At 37.9% G+C, this 19,188-nt stretch overlaps 2 protein-coding genes across 2 annotated transcripts; one reads left to right on the forward strand and one right to left on the reverse strand.

Annotated features, from left to right (window-relative positions):
- The first annotated feature begins 2,157 nt into the window (after positions 1-2,157).
- Positions 2,158-13,566, forward strand: LOC143851094 (methylsterol monooxygenase 2-2). The gene is made up of 7 exons (XM_077360420.1): positions 2,158-2,382; positions 4,648-4,785; positions 6,331-6,476; positions 6,656-6,775; positions 6,882-7,094; positions 7,212-7,292; positions 13,293-13,566. The coding sequence occupies exons 1-7, from the start codon at positions 2,353-2,355 to the stop codon at positions 13,366-13,368; spliced, it is 804 nt and encodes a 267-aa protein (XP_077216535.1). The 5' UTR covers positions 2,158-2,352; the 3' UTR covers positions 13,369-13,566.
- Positions 13,567-17,202: 3,636 nt separating this feature from the next.
- Positions 17,203-19,106, reverse strand: LOC143850038 (putative protein phosphatase 2C 24). Its single transcript, XM_077359364.1, has 4 exons — positions 18,483-19,106; positions 18,074-18,388; positions 17,859-17,964; positions 17,203-17,765 (listed from the first exon to the last, which is right to left on the reverse strand). The coding sequence occupies exons 1-4, from the start codon at positions 18,960-18,962 to the stop codon at positions 17,455-17,457; spliced, it is 1,212 nt and encodes a 403-aa protein (XP_077215479.1). The 5' UTR covers positions 18,963-19,106; the 3' UTR covers positions 17,203-17,454.
- Positions 19,107-19,188: the final 82 nt, after the last annotated feature.

Here is a 19,188-nt window from a genome sequence, read left to right on the forward strand (position 1 = left end):
TTTTTATAATTGTACTAATTCGGCTTGTCTTTTAATATTTAAACAGCTATCTAATGTCATTACCTTTGCCCAAAAGTCTCAAAAGTCAATTAAAAAAGAAAAGACAAGCTAAGTTTGTGCAATTATTAAAACACATAAGGTGGTAACCTTTTGACAACTCCTTTTGTTTCGTGCCTAATCAGCCGTAACGGAGATAAACGAAAAGAAAATGCAGAAGAGGGGGAGAGAGGTTGATTCGAGACAACCGGACCTCCTAATAACTACTTTGCAACTGCAACACATAGACTGTAGAGAGGTACATATCATCTTTAAATGCTAAAAAACAACATGGTTTGTGAAAATATCAAAATTTGATTGTGCTGGTATCATTTTCCATAAAAATAGTCATTTTATTTGCACATTGTAAACTATTTTCATTTTCCATAAAAATAGTCATTTTAAAGTATAAGTAGATAAATGTCTTTGGAAAATGATATATACGTCCCTTTTTTCTTTCTTGGGCCAGCCCCTTGTAGTGTAAAAGGGTAGCCATAAATAGACTAGAGGTGGCTGGCCCAAAGAGGAAAGGAGGGAATGTGTCACTTCCATGGTTTTAAATTTCGACCGAAATCCGAAATTTTGGATTTCGGTGGGGACCGAAACCGAAATTTCCCGAAATTTAATATTTTGCGAAATACCAAATTAATTTCGAGAAAATGGCATTTTTTTAAAATAAAAAATAAATGTTACAAAATTTTGGAATTTCAGTCTCAAATTTCGAAGATTAATACCAAATTTCGGATTTCGGTGGGGTCCGAAATAGGTACTGAAACCGAAATCTAAAACCTTGGTCACTGCCCATGTCTTTTAGGAAAGACGATATAAGTTGGAAAGAGAATCTAAGCCCACAAAGCCTTCGGCTGTTGATATTGACACTACCATGTTTTAGTAATTGCACAAACTTAGCTTGTCTTTTTTTTTAATTGGCTTCTGACAGTTTTTTGGGAACTGAAAATAACCTTTGAAAGCTGTTTAAATAATATAAGACAAGATGGTTTAGTGAAATTATAAAAACAAGGTAGTGCCAATATCATTAGCCATGCTTTAGGAAGGTGAGTACAAGCACCTTATTTAAAAAAATGGATTCGCTAGCGACCGCATTTCACGGATGGCCTGATACATATGACAGCAGCCACCTCGTGCATGAAGACAAAATAACATTTTAGCAGATTTTGTCTTCATTCACGAGGTGGCTGCTGTTAGATGCAACAGGCCATCCGCGAAATGCCTTATGTGATTGACGCCAGCAAATCCCTTTAAAAAAATTAAGAAGAGATCTGTTTCCATTGTGACCATCCTTCTCAGCTTTTTTGCCCTTCTTGCTTTACTTTCCAATAAGGGTAGATAAGCAAGTGGATCTTTGGAATCCAAAAATAACTATCAAGAAGTTACTTTCATGATCAATGGAGAAGAACAATTTTTGAGTCCTACTTGGGAGCAGGGGGACGTTGATGTGAGATTAAGACCATTATGAGTTGACCCTTATAGTCTACTTCCTGTCTCAAATTTGGGGTGCAACTTGGGTCGATTTTTGGGATTTTGGTTTGAGTTTTAACCTTGGAATAGGGGTGGGTTCGGGTTGATTCTAATTTATTCTGGGAAGTGATATACTCACCCCCTATTTTTATTTGAGATTTTACAAGATCTTATCAACTTGCATTCGGATCAACGGATCTGATCATGTAAACAAGACAGAAGTGAGCCCGATGAGGCCTTTTAGGAAGGAGCATAAAAGTGACTTTCTTTAAAGCATTGAATTCATTATTTTGTTAGGAAATGATAGCAGCACAGCCATGTTTTTGATAATGGCACAATCGGACCTTGTCTTTCCTTTTTAACCATCTGTCAGAAGGTATTACATTTCCTAAAGAACTCTCTCAGCATCCAATTAAAAAGAAAAAATACAAGGTGAGTTTGTGCCACTATCAAAACATTGGTAATGAAAGTATCAGCTGGTCTCCCCTCTCATTCTGGTTGTCGCAGCATAAAAAAATATCGTCCTTTTTTTAGTCAAAAAATCCCATAATAAAGGCAGGGGCAATTCCGGAATTAAAAATGAAAGAACACGCTGGTGACTGATGATGTTATCTTTACTATATGGGGAGAACGTAGTTGTGTTTGTGTGGCCCTTCAAAAACTGCCTCTCTCATTTCCTTTTGTTAAAATAAAGACAGAACGCATATGACGTGAATCCAATTCCCAACAAGGACAGTCTGTCACACCCTCTGTACCTGTATTGTGTCCACGAGCAAAGCTCCTAAAATCCTCTCTCTCTCTCTCTTGCCGGAGATCGAGTTTCTCTCGCCGGATTTCATGGCTTCGATTCTAGAATCCGGTTGGATGGTACGAATTTCTCATTTCTCATTTCTCGTTTCTCGTTTACTTTATCTGTCTAATCTTATTTCTCTCTTTACTTTTTTTTTTTCCGCATTTTGTCTCCCTTTTGCATTCCGCTTGTCTTTTTATTCGACCTATTATAGATTTTCATGTTTTTCTTGCAATCGTATATTCGTTATCAGATCGGTAGATATATGGATTTTTTTTTTCCTTTGTTTCTTGGATTTTCTTCATTTCGTATCGGTTTCTTGAGTTCTTGTTTCGATTAGGTTTTGTTTAGGGTTTTTATACTTTATCTTTTCGTAGTGGTTTGTGTTTGATTTGAGCTGTAGATTGTGGATTCCCTTTTTAGCCTTTTTCGACTCTGAAGATGTTGATGAGCTTAATGCTGATTTCTGAATAGTCATTAGTGATTTTTTCTTGATTTTGATTGTTAATTTGAGTCTTGTTGGTTAGAGTAATCTGTATCGTTCATTTAGAGTAGATCATGTGTGGACTGGTAGATATAATTTATTTATTTATTGTTCAGCTTAAATCATAGGAGACGGAGTTTAGATATTTGATGTGTTCACATGAAGGTTGAAATGCATGTCGTGCTGTGCAGCACTTGTTCACGTAGGAGATATGTGTTTTTTTAATAAATCTTGCCATTACCATTCAACCAAGTGTTTTCTTCATATTGGGTAGTTGTGATTTCTAAGGCCCTGTTCGATTAAGATTATGACAACCGATTATGATTGCCAAACCTACTATTGAACCCAATTTTACATTTAAATGTGAGTCCAAAAATCTGTTTAGCTGTCACAATAAGTGTCATAATCTTAAACGAACAGCGTATAGGTGTTTTCTTTCTCTATTGTGGTTGTGGAAGGATGAGATGGTTGTTTTGAGGAAATTATTCAGTCATTAGTTTCACATCTGGTGATAGTGACAACATTTAGGCCCTGTTTGTGTTTTGGATTTTGAGAACCGATTGAGAGTCAAAAACTGATTATTGGACTCAAAATTAAAGGTAAATTCAAGTCAAATAATCAATTTTGGACACACAATCAGTTCTTGCAATCCAAAACAAACAGGGCCTTAGTGTATGGATGACATTCCGTTATTCGCTCTTGATTTGGGGATGTATTTTCCAAATCATCTTTAAATTTATTTTGTGGATCTTCCCAACCTGCAATTAAATTTTGTTGAATCCGCTCCAAGTTTCTTGCATACATTTTGAAGCTTCAAGCCAGCTTACCTACTTGGAAAAAAAAACTCTATTATATTTTCAATTTTATGCCTCAATTGTAAATATTTCTTGTATTATGTATTGTAATGAAAATTAACTTTCAACAACAAAAAAAGGAAGTTACTGCCAAAAAGTTTTTTCATGCTATTGTGACTTCTTCTGATTGTATCTGTTCAATGGTTGAAACAATTGATTGGGTGCTGAATTACAACTGTACCAATTGGTTGTTGAGAAGTTAAGATATTCTTTTAAGGTGCTCAAGAGTGATAGCTGGGAATTATGCTCCAATCCCTTGGCAGAATCAGCATACCTCCCCCTGAATTCATATCTGGAATCTTGATATGTCAGGTTCAGTGGTTAAGATGGTGCTACAAGTTCTATTACAAGATCTATTATAAGATCGTTAACCTTTGAATATCTGCCGTTAGTACTTGAATGCTTTTCAATTTTTATGCCAAAGCCACTTATAGTTCATTTTTTGCTTTAGCGCAATAACTGTACTCATCATGTTTATAATTTGTGGGTGCATCCTTCATTGAGTTTTTCAGTTTATCTATGTATTTAAGGCCAAAGCCACTTATAATTCATTTTTGCTTTAGCGCAATAACTGTACTCATCCTGTTGATAATAATTGGTGGATACACCGGCCTTCATTGAGTTTTTCTGTTTATCTATGTATTTAAGGCTTTCATGTCATGATAATCTGTTGTTGATGAATAATCGACATTTTAGTTAGGAATGCACATTTCTGTCTTGTTATTGTTGTGGTATTTTTCTTCATATTCTTCTCTTTTTTTCCACCTGGATGGTATCTGTTTGCGAATAGCTTGTTTGCCATTCCATGGCTTAAAATTTCTTTAAAATGCTGAACTGGGGAAAATGTGTGGTGCTCTGAATTCTTATATATTTCTCTAATCACATGGTTTAATCAGGTGTTGAAGTTGATGTTGGCACTAAGTTTCCACTTCACCATATTCATACTACCAATAGCATGCATCTGATTATATAATTTGTTGAATGGTTATTTTCTTGTGCTGCAGTATCTGACCACTCATTTCAGTGATTTTCAACTGGCTTCCCTGGGAAGTTTCTTTCTTCACGAAAGTGTCTTCTTCTTGTCGGGACTCCCATTTATATTCCTTGAAAGGGCAGGCCTACTAAGCAAGTACAAGATTCAGGTTTTCTTTTCTTTCTCAGTTTCTTAAGTGTGAACTAGTTTTATTTTTGTTTATATTAATCGAAATTCCGGATCACTGAAAACTTGGAAGCGCTTGAGGAACTGGTTCTTGAACTTCCATTTTCATGCAAATTGACTATATAAACATCTTTTGTTTGCAAGATTATATGCAAATAACCTATATTAAATAATATAGGATCCTCTCATAAATTGTTCTTTCGATTTTTGAGATTCATTCAGCCAAGTTAATGAAAAGATTAGCAGATTTTTATCATAAATAGGCTGAGGCAATCATCAACTTGGCCGTTTTTTTTTATAAAATTGCAGCTTGAACTCCAGTATTTGGAGTACATCCAAACAAAGTTGACTTGGCCTAGTTCCAAGCAGAACAATGAGTATTTGAATAATGGAAGTTTTACATTAAAAATTAGGCTTAGTACTTAAGATACATTTTGATAAACTGCACATTACCTTACATGATCATTCAGTTAACTGGATGTCACATTAAATTACATTTGTTCTCATACTTGTACTTATGGCTTGAGTGTCATATAAAATATCTTGTTTTTTGTCCTCATCTTTGTCTTTGAAACTAGGCCTGACTTGTTAATCTTTTTTTTTTTACTTTCCATTTTTTTTTCTTATGTGTTACCCTTTCTTTCGTTCTTTATTGAAGCTTTGATTATTAAAACATCATGAAATTGCTAATAGTGGATGAAATAATATTAAGGAGCAGAGAGATTTTTTCCTCATTTTAGAGGCTTATCCACTGTTAAATCATCATGGCTTAGTATGCTTTGAACCTGGCAGCCGTCAATATCTCAAATTTTCTTCCCAGGGAAAGTCCTGACCATAGATCTTCGAACCGTCCCCTGCCCTGCAGCCTATTTCTTTCTGTTCCTAATCAGATTCCACACCCAATATTTAGCTTAAAATATGAGCTTGTTCTCAACACTGTTATTCTAGCTGCATTTCAGCTAGTTAGCTCAGCCATGAACTACAAAATTCTTTGTTGTTCGTTCTCTTCCAGTGCCTCCAATGTTTATGCAGGAAAGCCTTTGTCCGGTCCTTTTTTTATTGAGACGGTAAAAAAACAACTTCGTTAATAAGAGGAAAACAAAATTACAAAAGGGGCAAAACCTGCCCCATGATTAAGGACTCCACATATTTCATGATAAGTGAGACTCCGGAAAAACTTTAAGATAAAAGTCAATCAGAAACAGAAAAATTACATTGTGTGCATTTCATGAACTTAGCAGACTATGGAAATAAATCTTCAAAAACCAGGAGGTGAGCGAGTTTTTGGACTCATGCTTTGGTCCCAGCCAAGCTGAGCAACTTAGCTGATTTCTGACTCTGAGTCTTGATTCCTTGCGCACTGATTTAAGCTTGTTATTATCCATGGAAATGGGATACACACTTCTACTTTCACCGGTTAGCTAGCTAAGTTACAGTTTTTTCTTGATGGGTTAATTCATTCCACATTTCTCTATTAACCAGTGCTTTGTTTGTAACTTTCTCTGACGAGGGGTTTATGGTTCTGCAGGGGAAAAATAACACCCCGGCTGCTCAGGAGAAATGTATTACACGCCTATTGCTGTACCATTTTTGTGTGAACTTACCAGTTATGATTGTTTCCTATCCTGTCTTCAGACGTATGGGCATGAGTAGCAGTCTCCCATTGCCGTCCTGGTATTTTCAGGTTTCTCTAGATACTAAAGCTTCCAATTTTGTGACACAATATGTGGACTTTACATTCTCTGTTATCTCTAATGGAGACTACACACACAATGAAAGTTTGTACAGTATATTATTTTTTCAAGTTCACTTTCAACAAGATCCTACTGATTTTAGAAAATTTTCTTCTACAGGAAAGTAGTTTTGCCGCAAATACTCTTCTACTTCATCCTGGAGGATTTTGTGTTTTATTGGGGGCATAGGATTTTACACACAAAATGGTTGTACAAGCATGTCCACAGTGTTCATCACGAGTAAGTGACAAATTCTTTTGTTGAATTAAATGTGAAGTTTAGAGAGCTTTGTTTTAGTTCCTTCCTTGCTTTGGCTATCTTATGGGCTTATCTTAATCATATGCAGATATGCTACCCCATTTGGACTAACTTCTGAATATGCTCATCCTGCTGAGATATTATTCCTGGGCTTTGCTACGATTGTTGGTCCTGCTATTACTGGGCCTCATCTGTTGACTCTGTGGTTATGGATGGTATTAAGAGTCTTAGAGACAGTAGAGGCACATTGTGGGTACCATTTCCCTTGGAGCCTGTCGAACTTGTTTCCTTTTTATGGAGGGTCTGTAGCTACCTTCTCTTATTTGCATCTTGCCTTGTTGAGAGCATTTTTTTGTGGTTCCTTTGTTCCATTTTACCTCGTGGTGGCTGATTAGTTTCTTTTCATAAAATTATACAGTGCTGATTTTCACGACTATCATCACCGTGTGCTTTACACCAAGTCAGGCAATTATTCATCAACTTTTGTTTACATGGATTGGTACGTTTCTGTAGCCTCAATTGTTCAATTTGTAACTATGAGCTTAAGAATTTCCACAATCTGTCTTTCTTTTGTAACGATGTGGCTATGTCTTCACATAAAAAATAAATGTGTAGAATTTTTTTCACCAGAGACTGTATAATATTCTCCATATGAATCCATTCAATGTTGGTGCTTGGTCTTTTAGGTGTTGGACATTCATTTCTATTTTATTACATGCCTATGAACTTCCCGATCATTAGTTTCAGTTGTATCATATTCATGAAACATTTTACTTACAAGGATGACTGTTTTCTTGAAATGCATTGTGACTGGATTCCTATTATATATGGTTAGTGAACTGAAATCTAGATTGTCAGTAGGATGAACTCTAAGTTTGCCAATCTACATATTTTTTCCCTCTTGGATAAGTAAAGATATAAGTTTTTTTTTTTCTTTTTTCGAACAGATAATTCATTAACAGAGACAAATACAAATTAGCGCAACCAGTAGAAGGGCGTCAAAGGAAAAAAGAACAAAAGAAATACAAAACCATAAAACTGCAAACTAGGTGTATTGTCAAGAAAAGAATTTACATCATCAGAGAACAATTAAAACTGTGATTCTTTAAGGAGAGGTTGGCACATCCTTTTTTTGTGTGTTTCATGTAGTATTCCCATGTGCCTTCAGGTTTTCCTACAATTTCAAAATGTTGATGAGTTTTAGATCGTCCTTGAGTTATCCTCATTGGTACTGTGGAAGCCAACATTGCAGAAGTTAAAATCTTGAACAATACACTTTGCATCTCTATAGTGGACAAAATAACTTTGTTGATATATGAAGTCATCACTTGGTGGAAATCCATCATTTCGGTTACGGAAATCGTTGAGATGCGAGGGGATGAAGTTGAAGAGGAAGACGATGAATGGAGGATGACCAGCCGTAAGCCTCGAATCATGGAAATAAGTACTCATAGAACATTTATGTTGTTGTGATGGAGATCGAGGGACTGGCTGTGTAGTCCGTGTAATTATGTTAACTTCAGGCACAAGAAATGGTATTGCACATAGTGCTTTACCTTATGGAGCTGAAGATGGGAGGAAAGACATTCTTGGTAATTGAGCTCCAGAAGCATGGGCATCGCTCGGAATTTACAGGTTTCCATACAAGGGTGCATTGCTTCACCCTAAGTGCCCGAAGGTTGGTGGTGTAGGACAAATAGGAGAAGTTAAAATCAGAATCTAGATCTAGAAGGAAATGAAGTGAATCAAATTAGATCTGAGCAAATTGAATCTGGATTTTTTAAGGCTGTAAATTAAAGAAGGATTCGAGAGTTGAATCAGATCAGAATTTGATATTATATCTTAAGATGCAATCACAAAATCTGAGGATATTTGAAGTCAGAACCTTGAAATAGGAACAAATCTAGTGGTTTGACCACCACAAAAATGTAGATCTGATCAAATCTCAACAGATATGAGTGGATCTGGTTCAATCAATAATTGGAGAATGGATCTGAGTTTCTGTTTTGAAAACAAACTCTGATGCAGGACAATACCTAATTTAGGAAAAAGCCTACACTCCTAGTGTGATTAAGACTTTAGGACAATTTAGGGTTACGCGGAAAACTAAAAAACACTTAACAACTTACCTAGGGCCGAATTAACGTTTAATTCATCTATGGGCAGCAGCAATAATGAGACTTAAATAGCATAAATAATTGTAAATATTGTAATTAAGTATGAATTAAACCTTATACAGATCAATCAAAGCGATAAGGATTCGTTAGATGAATTGATAATAGAAAGATTAGTCCGAAACTAGGCCTAAGCTTGCAACCAATTAAAAGAACTAAAAGCTAATGTAAGTACCAATGAAATAGATGTCACACAAGCATGAAATAATAATATCCAATGAAGAAAAATAAAAAAAAATGTCCAGCAGCAGTAAAAGGCTCAAAACGGTCCAGTTTTGGATTGTGTGGGTATTTTGGTAATTTGGTAGATCTGGATTTTTGGTTTAATACTGTTGTCCAAATCTTAGGTTAAGGTTTAGAAGGTAAAAGAAAGGTTAATATAGGGTTTAGGCTCTGATTTGGTGGTAGGCTTAGGCTAGGGTTCACTAAAACTAATTTTAGGGCTTGAAAAGGGGTGAAAATTGCAATAAGGCTAAAACTGGGTTTAAAGTTAGGGTTCTTCGGTGTTTAGGCTGAGGTTTGATCATAAACACAATCCCTCAAAATCTCATGACAAGATCTTGGAGAACAAGGGAGATCTATGGATTTTGGGTTTTCTAGTTTTAGGGTTCAAGAACAAAGAAAATAGAAAATCTGATTTACTAACCTTGTTTGTGTTGATTTGATTGAAGAAATAGAAGATAATAGAAGAGAATAGATGAGAGGAGATGAGAGAAGAATGGCTCCAAGCCACCATGAGGAGAAGAGAAGAAGAAGTCCAAGCCACAATAGTTCTCACAAAAATTCTCAATTCTAAAGTCTTTTACATTGCTTTTATAAGATAAAACCCTAGAAGGTAACCTAAAGTTAAAAACTAATTTCAACCATTCATCTAATCCAAAGTAAGCTAAGTAAAGATAAAAAAAACTTACCGAAAATAGTAATCCCGTAATAGCCCTTTACCACTTCCTAAAAACACTCATAACTTGCTCAAATTACATCCAAATCACATGATCTTGGGCCCATTAGATAGGTAATTGAAAAACCTTTCTAATAATATCAAAAACATGTCAAACGGATGAGATTTGATGCCTAAAAAGTAGGTTAAAAATAAAATGACGAAAATAGAAAGTAAATAATAAAAAAAAAGACGCCAATGTCTGTGGCCCATTCTAGAGTCCCCGTCATCAGTCTCGTCTACGTCTACGCTTGTAAACCTTGAATCCATGCCCATTGTTGATGTCCCCATCAAACTCTTTGTTGGAAAGATGAACTGAGAACAACAAGTTTGAGCTGAATTTCAAATATGAACAACGAGACAAATCTGAGTTTCAGATTAAATATGACAGCAGAAAAAGTCAATAGAAATTGGAATTTACAGGTTTCTGAAGTATATTTGGACAATAACAGAAATAACAGAATTAGCTCCAAACCGTGAGTGCTGGAGGAAAGATCCGAAAGTGATGGGTACATGCCATTGTAGCTTTATATCTTGAAAGAATATTAGTAGCAATTGCAGAATTGCTTATCTTGTATGAAAAAACTGCAGTTCTTTAGTTTAGTGTGACCGGTGCAGCACACATATATCTGCTGTGAGGACTGTTGGACAACAGATTCACCTTGATCTAGTTGTTCAGAGTTTTAAAATTTCAGATCTGATGTAGAGTGGTGCAAATAAAAGACTTGCACTAATTTCAGCAATACCTTGATTATCAAGCCGTGAGCAAATTCAGATTTCTTGAAGGACTTCTGGATAGATTCAAGGCATCCCACCTGAGCTTTAAAAAATAGGTCACTTGAAATGGAAATTGCTCCTAAATCTAGTATGATTTTTTTTCTAAAAAGTATATATTCAAGAAAGGATGTTTCATTTCTTTCATGAATTTTGATCTTTCAATATTAGAGTTTGACCTGATTCAAAAATTGGTAATTCAAATTCGAAAATTTGAGCAGTTTTTGAGAATGATGGGAGACATTTCATCTAGTTGGAAAGAAGTGAACAATATAATTACCTTTTTATTATTGAGTGGCAAAGTAAAATTCGAAGAAATATTCAAGATCGTTAACTTCTTAATTATACTTGGTTGTTGATGCAACATTGAGAGGTTCACACCATTATTACTTTTTCTGAGATGATTGATTCTTACATAACATGAAAGAGCAAGTTCGCGATCAATGTCCGTGTTTTTCAAAAGAACTTGTGAAAGTTGGGCCATCATAAGATGTTGGTACTTGAAGATGCAAACTCGAGGGCGGGCTTTTTCCAACCCAAGGAGAACTGACGCAAGAAAATTTCATGAACAAATCCACTATTTGGCAAAGATAATCTGAGAGAATGTCGTTTGAGATCCAAAAGTTGGTCCAAAGGCATCCAAAACACCAAGCTAACGTCATTAGTGCATCCAATAGAGATCGTTCCATCACAACAGTTGGCAGGTCGTGTCATTATGAATTATAGAGATTTATGATAATTTTTGTTTGATTTTGTGAAAAGGCTTAGAGGGTTTTGGTGGGTCGTTTGTAGTGAAAACTTGAATAGTGGTTTTAGGACAACAACATGTAATGCATTTTCGGGATGGTCTCAACTCAACAAAGCCTTTGTCCCAAACTAGTTGGGGTCGGCTAAATGAATCCTTTAGAAAAATTTCATGAAGATGGTGAAAGGAATCTACCTGGCTCTAATCCCGGCTTTAGTTGGGTTCTTCTACGTGCATCATTTTCTTCCATTCTATCCTATCCAAGGTCATGTTCTCTGTTATGTTCTTAGCTATCAAGTCTTTCCGCACTGTTTCTACCCAAGTTGTTTTCGGTCTGCCCCTACCTCTTTTTACTCCATCAATTTGGCACGAGTTGCCTCTTCTCACCGGAGCACCCAAAGGCCTATGTTGGATATGTCCAAACCATTTTAAGTGGTGTTCTCTCATCTTCTCCTCAATTCGTGCCACCCCCACCTTTTTACGAATGTCTTCATTTTTAATTCTATCTAACCTTGTGTGGCCGCACATCTATCTAAGCATTCGCATCTCCGCTACACTCATCTTATGCACATAATGCTTCTTGGTGGCCCAACATGATGAAAATTAGGCATTTTCGGGATGCTCTAAAATAAAAATTAGGCATGTTGAAATTAATCCCATATCAACAGTTAGGATTAAACAGGTTTTAATTTGTTTCGGGCCTGTATGCATGAAATTCTGATCAGCTGTTAATGAGAATAATAAATAGTTACGAGTTGTTTTCTCTATTTTATTATGGGTTTTAAAAACTTTTAATAATGTTTTGATCAAATCAATTATTGCTTTATCTTTTTCTAGCACTCTTTCTAAGGATTTATTGGATTGTTTGTGCGACAGTTTTCAATATTGAGCTGATTTTTGCACCATCTTTTGATAAAATAGCCCATTTGTCTAAGAATTTTCTTTCATTGGCTGTTGCACAATTTTTAGTGAGCTGTATGAGATCCAATTGGAGTCGAAAATAATGATAATGGGTGTGATACCAAAACAAGTGGATGTGAATATCAGCTCCTCAATCAGTATCATATTGCATTTCGGCTGACTTGCCAGCATATTGGGTTACGAGAGGTTTTTTTGTGTGGGTGCGTTCCGCGAACGGCGTGTTCAGATGCTTACACCTTTTGTTTGTTTTATCTTTCAGTCAACATATTTTGGTTTGATCCAAGGAAACAAACTACCTTCTGTGTTCTTTAGCCATTCTCGACAGCGCTTTTGTGCCTTTTTCTGTGCCGGGAATAAAAAATGAATTAAAAATGAAGAATATATTCGTCAAGCTCGACCCACTTTTCCAAATCCTGAATTTTGGCGGCTCAATCTGCCAAATTCTCAGGCGAAGTAGTGGAGTCGCTCCAAGCAATTCTGTTCTGCCCATTTTGCCTCATTCGAAAGTCGGAGAATGAGAATGAGACACATTGAAGAACACAACCTTATCACCTTGACTTTTCTGATTAATTACCACAATAATTAGTAGAACATTATTGCATGAATAAGATGCTCCAAATAGTCAAATGCTCATTCTCTATCACTGTTTTTGTTTGTTTGTGAGAGATGTACCGAGGACTGACAATTGACTAGTTGTTTGGAAAATTGAAAGGAATATAGATATTTGTCCTACCCAGGTCCATGAAGCAGAATCCATTCCAAGTCCGTCTGGCATGCTTTCTGGAAATATAACTACATCATTCCATTTCTTCCTATTCTATTCCACTTTTGATCCCAATTCCATTGCTTTACTTCATTGACAACTATCACATGCCTGTTATTCTGATTCTGATTCCAGTTTGCTCACCACATATAATTTACTAACTCCTGCTTCTGATTGTAAAACAGGATATTTGGTACAGATAAAGGTTACAGAAAATTGCAGGTGCTGAAGAGTGGTGAATCAAACGAAAAGCAAATGTAAGGAAAGAGGAGATTCCTGTTGAAATGTGTGTGTTATGGTCAGGAAATAGTCGGATAACATATGTGACCCTCCACATGGTTTCCCCTATATTTTTTGTTCGGTGATTTTTAGGAGATTGGTTGCTGGTTTGTGTGATTATATGGAATTTTTTTTTACATAAAGTTCACTATGATAAATAAAGAAGAGATTATCAGTTCACATTGAAAGGCAAAAATGCCCTATAAGAAAAGAAGAAGAAGCAATGAGGCAAGTCTCTAGGGACTGAGATGAGAAGCCGAACAAATCTGACTAAATTATTCAAAATCATGACCTATTGCTTAATCTACAACAATGAAAGCCACCATATCATGCAATTTCTATGCTCAATAATAATGTGAGAAATTAAAAAAATAATCTTTTAAATATGGGATTTGCTAGGGACTATCGCAGAAGTCATTTTGCGGAAGGCTATTTGCATGGGAGTGCAGGCATGTAGGTTCAGATTTTGTCTTATTCATTTAATTTGTCTGAGGTGGCTGCACTCATGCAACAGCCGTTTCGCGTAATGCCCTATGTGAGGGTCCCTAGCAACTCCATTTAAATATTGATACATTAATAGAAAAACATCTCTGAGTTTTTATCACCTCAGCACTTACTCGTTAGAGTTGACCTACCCACTTCAAGTGGGGTCGAGTTTTTGAGTTTTTGAATTATGATGTAATGGATGTAGACGGTGTAAATGGGAAAGGACACATGCCTTGCCAAATTATTCCCGAATAGAACATTGGGGTTGGCCTAGTCGGATTCCAACCTCATACAATTTTCAATATATACCTATCTGAATAATTGGCTTATAAGCATCTCTTATGTTCTACAACATGAAATGGTGATGTTCATTTCATAATTGATACTCTCTTACAAGAATCAGATGCCCTCAAACAGTGTGACTTCTAATTATTCTCTTCTTATCACACGCTGAAATTTTTGTTTGCAAGAGAGTTTTCCAAAGAAAAATGGTTTTCCCCTCTCGAACCAGGGGTGCAACTCGGGTTGATTTTTGGGAATTTGGGTTGAGCTTTTACCTTAAATCCGTGTCGGGTTCAGGTTGATTCCTATTCATTTTTTAGCAAAAGCTCAACCTGACCCAACCCAAGTTGAACCCCTATCTCGAACTACAGAATGTGGTTCAAGTCCCACGGGCATGTTTTCTTGAAACCAACATCATTTCGTGGATTCTGATTCCATTTCTTCTGTTTCTATATAAAGCATCTGCTTGATATGTTTCTGCTTTTCATTTGCTCTGATTCTGATTCTGACTCTGATTCTAACCTATATATAGATGCTTCAATGCTCAAGTATATTACTATCTGTCATGCAGCTTATTATTGTAACATATAGGATATTCGGTACATATTTTTATATAATGGTGCCTGACTTTTGAATATTGTTTAAAAAAGGGATTTTCGCAGAAGAAGTCTTCTACGTTGCTTTATTTGCAAAAGCAGCCATCGAGTCTGACAATTTAGAAATGGAGTCATCACATTTCACTGTTGCCATCAGTTTGTGGCCAAATTAGCCATGGTAGTTTTTTTTTCCCATAAAATAACCGAAATAAATTCACACGTAAAAAATAAAAATCACCTCAAATAAAAACCTTGATTTAATTTAGGAGATGATAAAAGTATCCCCTTTTTCATTCTTCTCGTCTGTTGACCCCATTTTGAACCCCACCTTAGGCTTGATTCGAGAAGGTAGAACCCAACCTATCAAAACATGGTATAACCCACCCCTGGTTGGAGATGGTGAGCCCACTCATGAGTGTAAAATGGTAGGCCACTCATATGCAGGTAGAGATGGTAGGCTACATCATACAAAAACCAAGTAAAATAGTGGGCCCCACAAATGCTAAACCGATTAGCCTTGCCTTATCAAAAAAGGTGTTGTAAAAATCCTAGCCCAACACTGGATCTCATTATCTCAGCCCTGACCGGCCCTGACCTTGGGTCAGGGCCGAAAAACCTCAACCCATTGCCCGCCCTGATTGGCCCTGATTGGGCAAGGCCGGGCCGGGCTGGCCCAGATTGACCTTAGTGAAAATACCTGTTAAGAGCGCCAAAATAAAACAGCCGCATATCATATAGAAAAAAATGACCAATAAACAGAGAAGGGGAGCAAAATAAGACTATGAATTCAACAACATGAAGGTCAGCAGAGACAATTAACAATAATAATCTAAAGAAACATCAGTGCAGACCCCGACCCTGAGTCAGGGCCTAAAAAATGAACCCTGGCCCGCCCTCAGGGTTGGAAAATCCAGTCCAGACCCTATTCGGGCTCAGGGCGGGTCAGGGCTGACAGGGCCAAACTTGCACCTCTAGAAGGAGGTGTTAAAAAAAATCCACTAATTCCAGTATATTATGAAAAAAGTTTTTTTCAATAAAAAATTTCCATAAAAGGAAAACAAATGACAAAGTAAAGAAAGGTTATAATATAGAGACGCCTGGTAAGTCGGTGTAAGGCCCATTGACGGAGAGTGGCAACAGTGAGAAGGCGACACACCGTGACTAATTTAGCTGCGTGTGCAAAGGTTTCATCATAGTTTAACCCGGCCTTCACGCTTCCCTACTAAACAAGCATTATATCGTTCAATGGAACGGCCACATGATGCTTGATTTTATACACCTTTGAAGCTAATGGATTTTTTATTAGGTGGAAGAGTGGTGAGGGTCCAAGTTTTATTTGCATCCAAAGCTCAAATTTTCGCCGGCATGGCTTCTCTCCAACGGGGCTCTTTAACAGCTTGGGTAGAGGCAAAGTTACAGTAGTGGCCGCTTGATTGGCTACACAAATGCCATTGATATGTGTCACATACTTAGATTGCATCAGCCCTGGATTATCTTTCTTGGAAAAGACTATAAACTTTGTTGACAACAGGTAGGGTTTCCATTAGCAGGATATCGCTACGACCAAGAGCCTTCGTGACTCCACGGAATACAGTCATTGAGGCCTATTAAGAATTGCATGAGTTTCTCTTGCAGCTTAAACTCAGCAAGAGCCTTCATGACTTCACACAGGAACAGCGAGGGAGAACGAGGTAGTACGATGACAACTCGTCCCAGAGAGTTTTCAGCCTGGTATAATATGCAGAAAGCTGTTCTTAGTGTTCAGCCTGTTATAAAATGCAGAAAGTTGTTCTTAGTGAATGATATCGCATCTAATCCAAAAAAACTCTGGTGGCATTCCCTTAGGAAAAACGCTTGCTGCAGCTGCATTATCTAGAGTAAATAACGCTGTCTTAGAGATGTTCAGATATTGCACAGAGGAGCCAGGAAATGACCATCCTATGTTGCAGCAAGACCACAAGCCAAAATTCGAAGAAGACGCTTTGGGTTGCCGCAGAGAAATGTAACCATAAGGCGGGTAGAGACGAAGGATATTTCGGGGAATAACAGATGGATGAAGGTAGGACTGACTCTTGTAATTGTTAATGAAGGTATTGTTTGACGAATCACCAGGAGTATCCCATGGAGAATTAATTTATAGAAACATTGGAACTATTGGTCTAGCAGAGAGAGAGAGAGAGAGAGAGAGAGAGAGAGAATAACCCAGAAATAAAAAGAGAAGTAGGTGTATCAGAGTCATGAGAAATAGAGGAAGTATTTTAAATTCTGTATGTTCTGTATTCATGTGTGTGTAGGAGTTTACAAAATCCAATCCCCAAAATTAAGGGATGCAAAGAGACATAAAATCCCTACATTAAAGGGATGGTACAACTAGGTGGTGATCACCGATGATATTGGATTGACCAAGAAATCTAACATTTCACTCACATTTGTAAATTGTAAAACTAGGAAGTGAAAAGGGTAAATACCATTCATCCATTTCCAACAATCGGCCACTCAATTGAAAAACGTGAAACATGTATAGAAATTCCACTACATAGCAATATACGCCGTATCTATTCTTTCTTTTTACCGAGATTTTTTACTTCAAAATCCAATGGTAAAAGTGGCCTTCCTTTTTTTCCCAAAACATAAAACACTGAAATTACAGCCCTCCAAAAAAAAAAAAAAAAAACCCACTTTGATTGTCACAAATTCCCCAGTGCTACGTGTCACTCCTAAGATCAACCACGACGACACTCACATTGTCAGTACTCTGCCGGCCCAAAGCCAGCTTGGTCAGAAGAATAGCCGCGTCCGAGCAACCCTTGCCGGAACATTTGCCGCCGGCGCATTTGCCCGGGGAGTTCGCCGGAATGCCACGTAGGCACATGCGCACGATGCTGCAGGCAGTGTCGTTTGACACCACGTCCCACAAACCGTCGCTCGCCAGAATCAGACACTCGTCGTCCGGCGACCGTTCCGTCACCGTCACCTCCGGCTCCGATATCACAAACGGTTTCAAATAATTGTCACCTGAAATGGAAAACAAGAGAGCAAATGAGTTACAAAAATCTAACGTGCGCCGATGAGTGATTGATTAACGTGCGCACCCTTTCTCACACGTACCTATCGCACGTGACATGGCGAGAACGCCCAAAACCCTCGGACCATCCCAGTAGATAACCCGCCCCCCGGCATCTTGGATCCGGTTCAATTCGTCCGGCCGATCCGGCTGTGGCAAATGGAAGAAAAAATCACATCAATACAGGGGCAAAATTGGAAATCTAAATCGCAAAAATTAGATAAGATAACCCCATCGGACAGCTGAGAATGAATCTGACCTTGTGATCGGAGGAGAGGGGGATCGGCTTCCCGTTCCGGCAGAGTACGGCACGAGAATCGCCGCAGTTTGCGACGACAATCTTTTCAGGCGATATAACGGCAACGACGGCCGTTGATCCGACAGCATCGCACTTCGGAGTCTGTAACTCGCAACGGCAATTTGCCGTTAGATTCTCCGTCCGGCCACCAACTACCTCCGTATCCATACGTTTGAAGCTCCTTTCCATTACTTCCTTCCAATTTACTGAATCCTCTCCAGCTCCGAGCTCCTCTGCTACTAGATCATGTAACCGATTCTTGCAACTCGTTGCAACCTATGAAGGAAGGAAAAAAAAAAACAGAGGTACGGTTAGGGTTTGAGTTGATCTAAAGATCAGTGTTTTTAGTAGAAAAAGAAGAGTTTCTTACATGAGAGCATCCATGGCCATCGTAAACGCCGAAATAATGGAGTCTAGTCTCCGTCCGGCAGAATGACGGATGGATCGCGACTGCATCTTCCATGTCTCTTCTCCGGCCGCAGACCGAGGTCACGCCGAAGTTCAGACACCGATCAAAAGCGTCGGATATGGAGGGAAGAGAACTAGAACTAGAATTCAAATTCAGTTCTTCTTCTTGTCCTTGGCCTTTGTTTTCTCTCTCACTTTCCTTTAGCTCCTCTGTGACAGACGTGTCCACCGCGTTCAAGCACTCCCTTGGTGAGGACGGAAGCAAAGAGGCTTCAATCTTCTGCCGCTTGTAAGAGCCGGTATCCGGCACCGGAATCTGTTCTCCGGTGACGAACTTCAGCCGCCGAATCTCGATTCTCCGGCGTCTCGCCGCTCGAGAGCTTTTCTCGCACGGATCGGACGGTTTGGATTCACTCACCACTCCACAACAGATCTCCGCCATTTCCTATCTCCAATCTCCGATTTATGAAACCCTAATTCACATCACAAGAGCAAAAAGAAACAAAAACGAGAAATCTCGATCGTTAAACAACGATAAGAAACCCTAGAAAACAAAAAATAATCTCTCTTCCATGGGTGAATCAGAGCCTCAGGTGTGCCTTTTTACAGAGGGCAATTCAAAGTATCTCTCACGGGCAGCTGCCCGTCACTGTCACGGGCAGCCTCCC

The sequence above is a fragment of the Tasmannia lanceolata genome, unplaced genomic scaffold (assembly GCF_043159265.1).
Source record: "Tasmannia lanceolata isolate RefF3 unplaced genomic scaffold, GAP_Taslan_0.1 ptg000018l, whole genome shotgun sequence".
Classification (NCBI taxonomy): Eukaryota; Viridiplantae; Streptophyta; class Magnoliopsida; order Canellales; family Winteraceae; genus Tasmannia; species Tasmannia lanceolata.

Coding starts and splice junctions, on each gene's coding strand:
- LOC143851094 (XM_077360420.1), top strand. CDS start 2,353: ATGGCTTCGATTCTAGAATCCGGTTGGATG. Junction 4,786..6,330: donor TAAGCAAGTACAAGATTCAG/GTTTTCTTTTCT, acceptor ATGGTTCTGCAG/GGGAAAAATAACACCCCGGC. Junction 7,293..13,292: donor ACTTTTGTTTACATGGATTG/GTACGTTTCTGT, acceptor ATTGTAAAACAG/GATATTTGGTACAGATAAAG.
- LOC143850038 (XM_077359364.1), bottom strand. CDS start 18,962: ATGGCGGAGATCTGTTGTGGAGTGGTGAGTGAATCCAAACCGTCCGAT. Junction 17,965..18,073: donor CCCTCTCCTCCGATCACAAG/GTCAGATTCATT, acceptor CATTTGCCACAG/CCGGATCGGCCGGACGAATT. Junction 17,766..17,858: donor CGCCATGTCACGTGCGATAG/GTACGTGTGAGA, acceptor TTTCCATTTCAG/GTGACAATTATTTGAAACCG.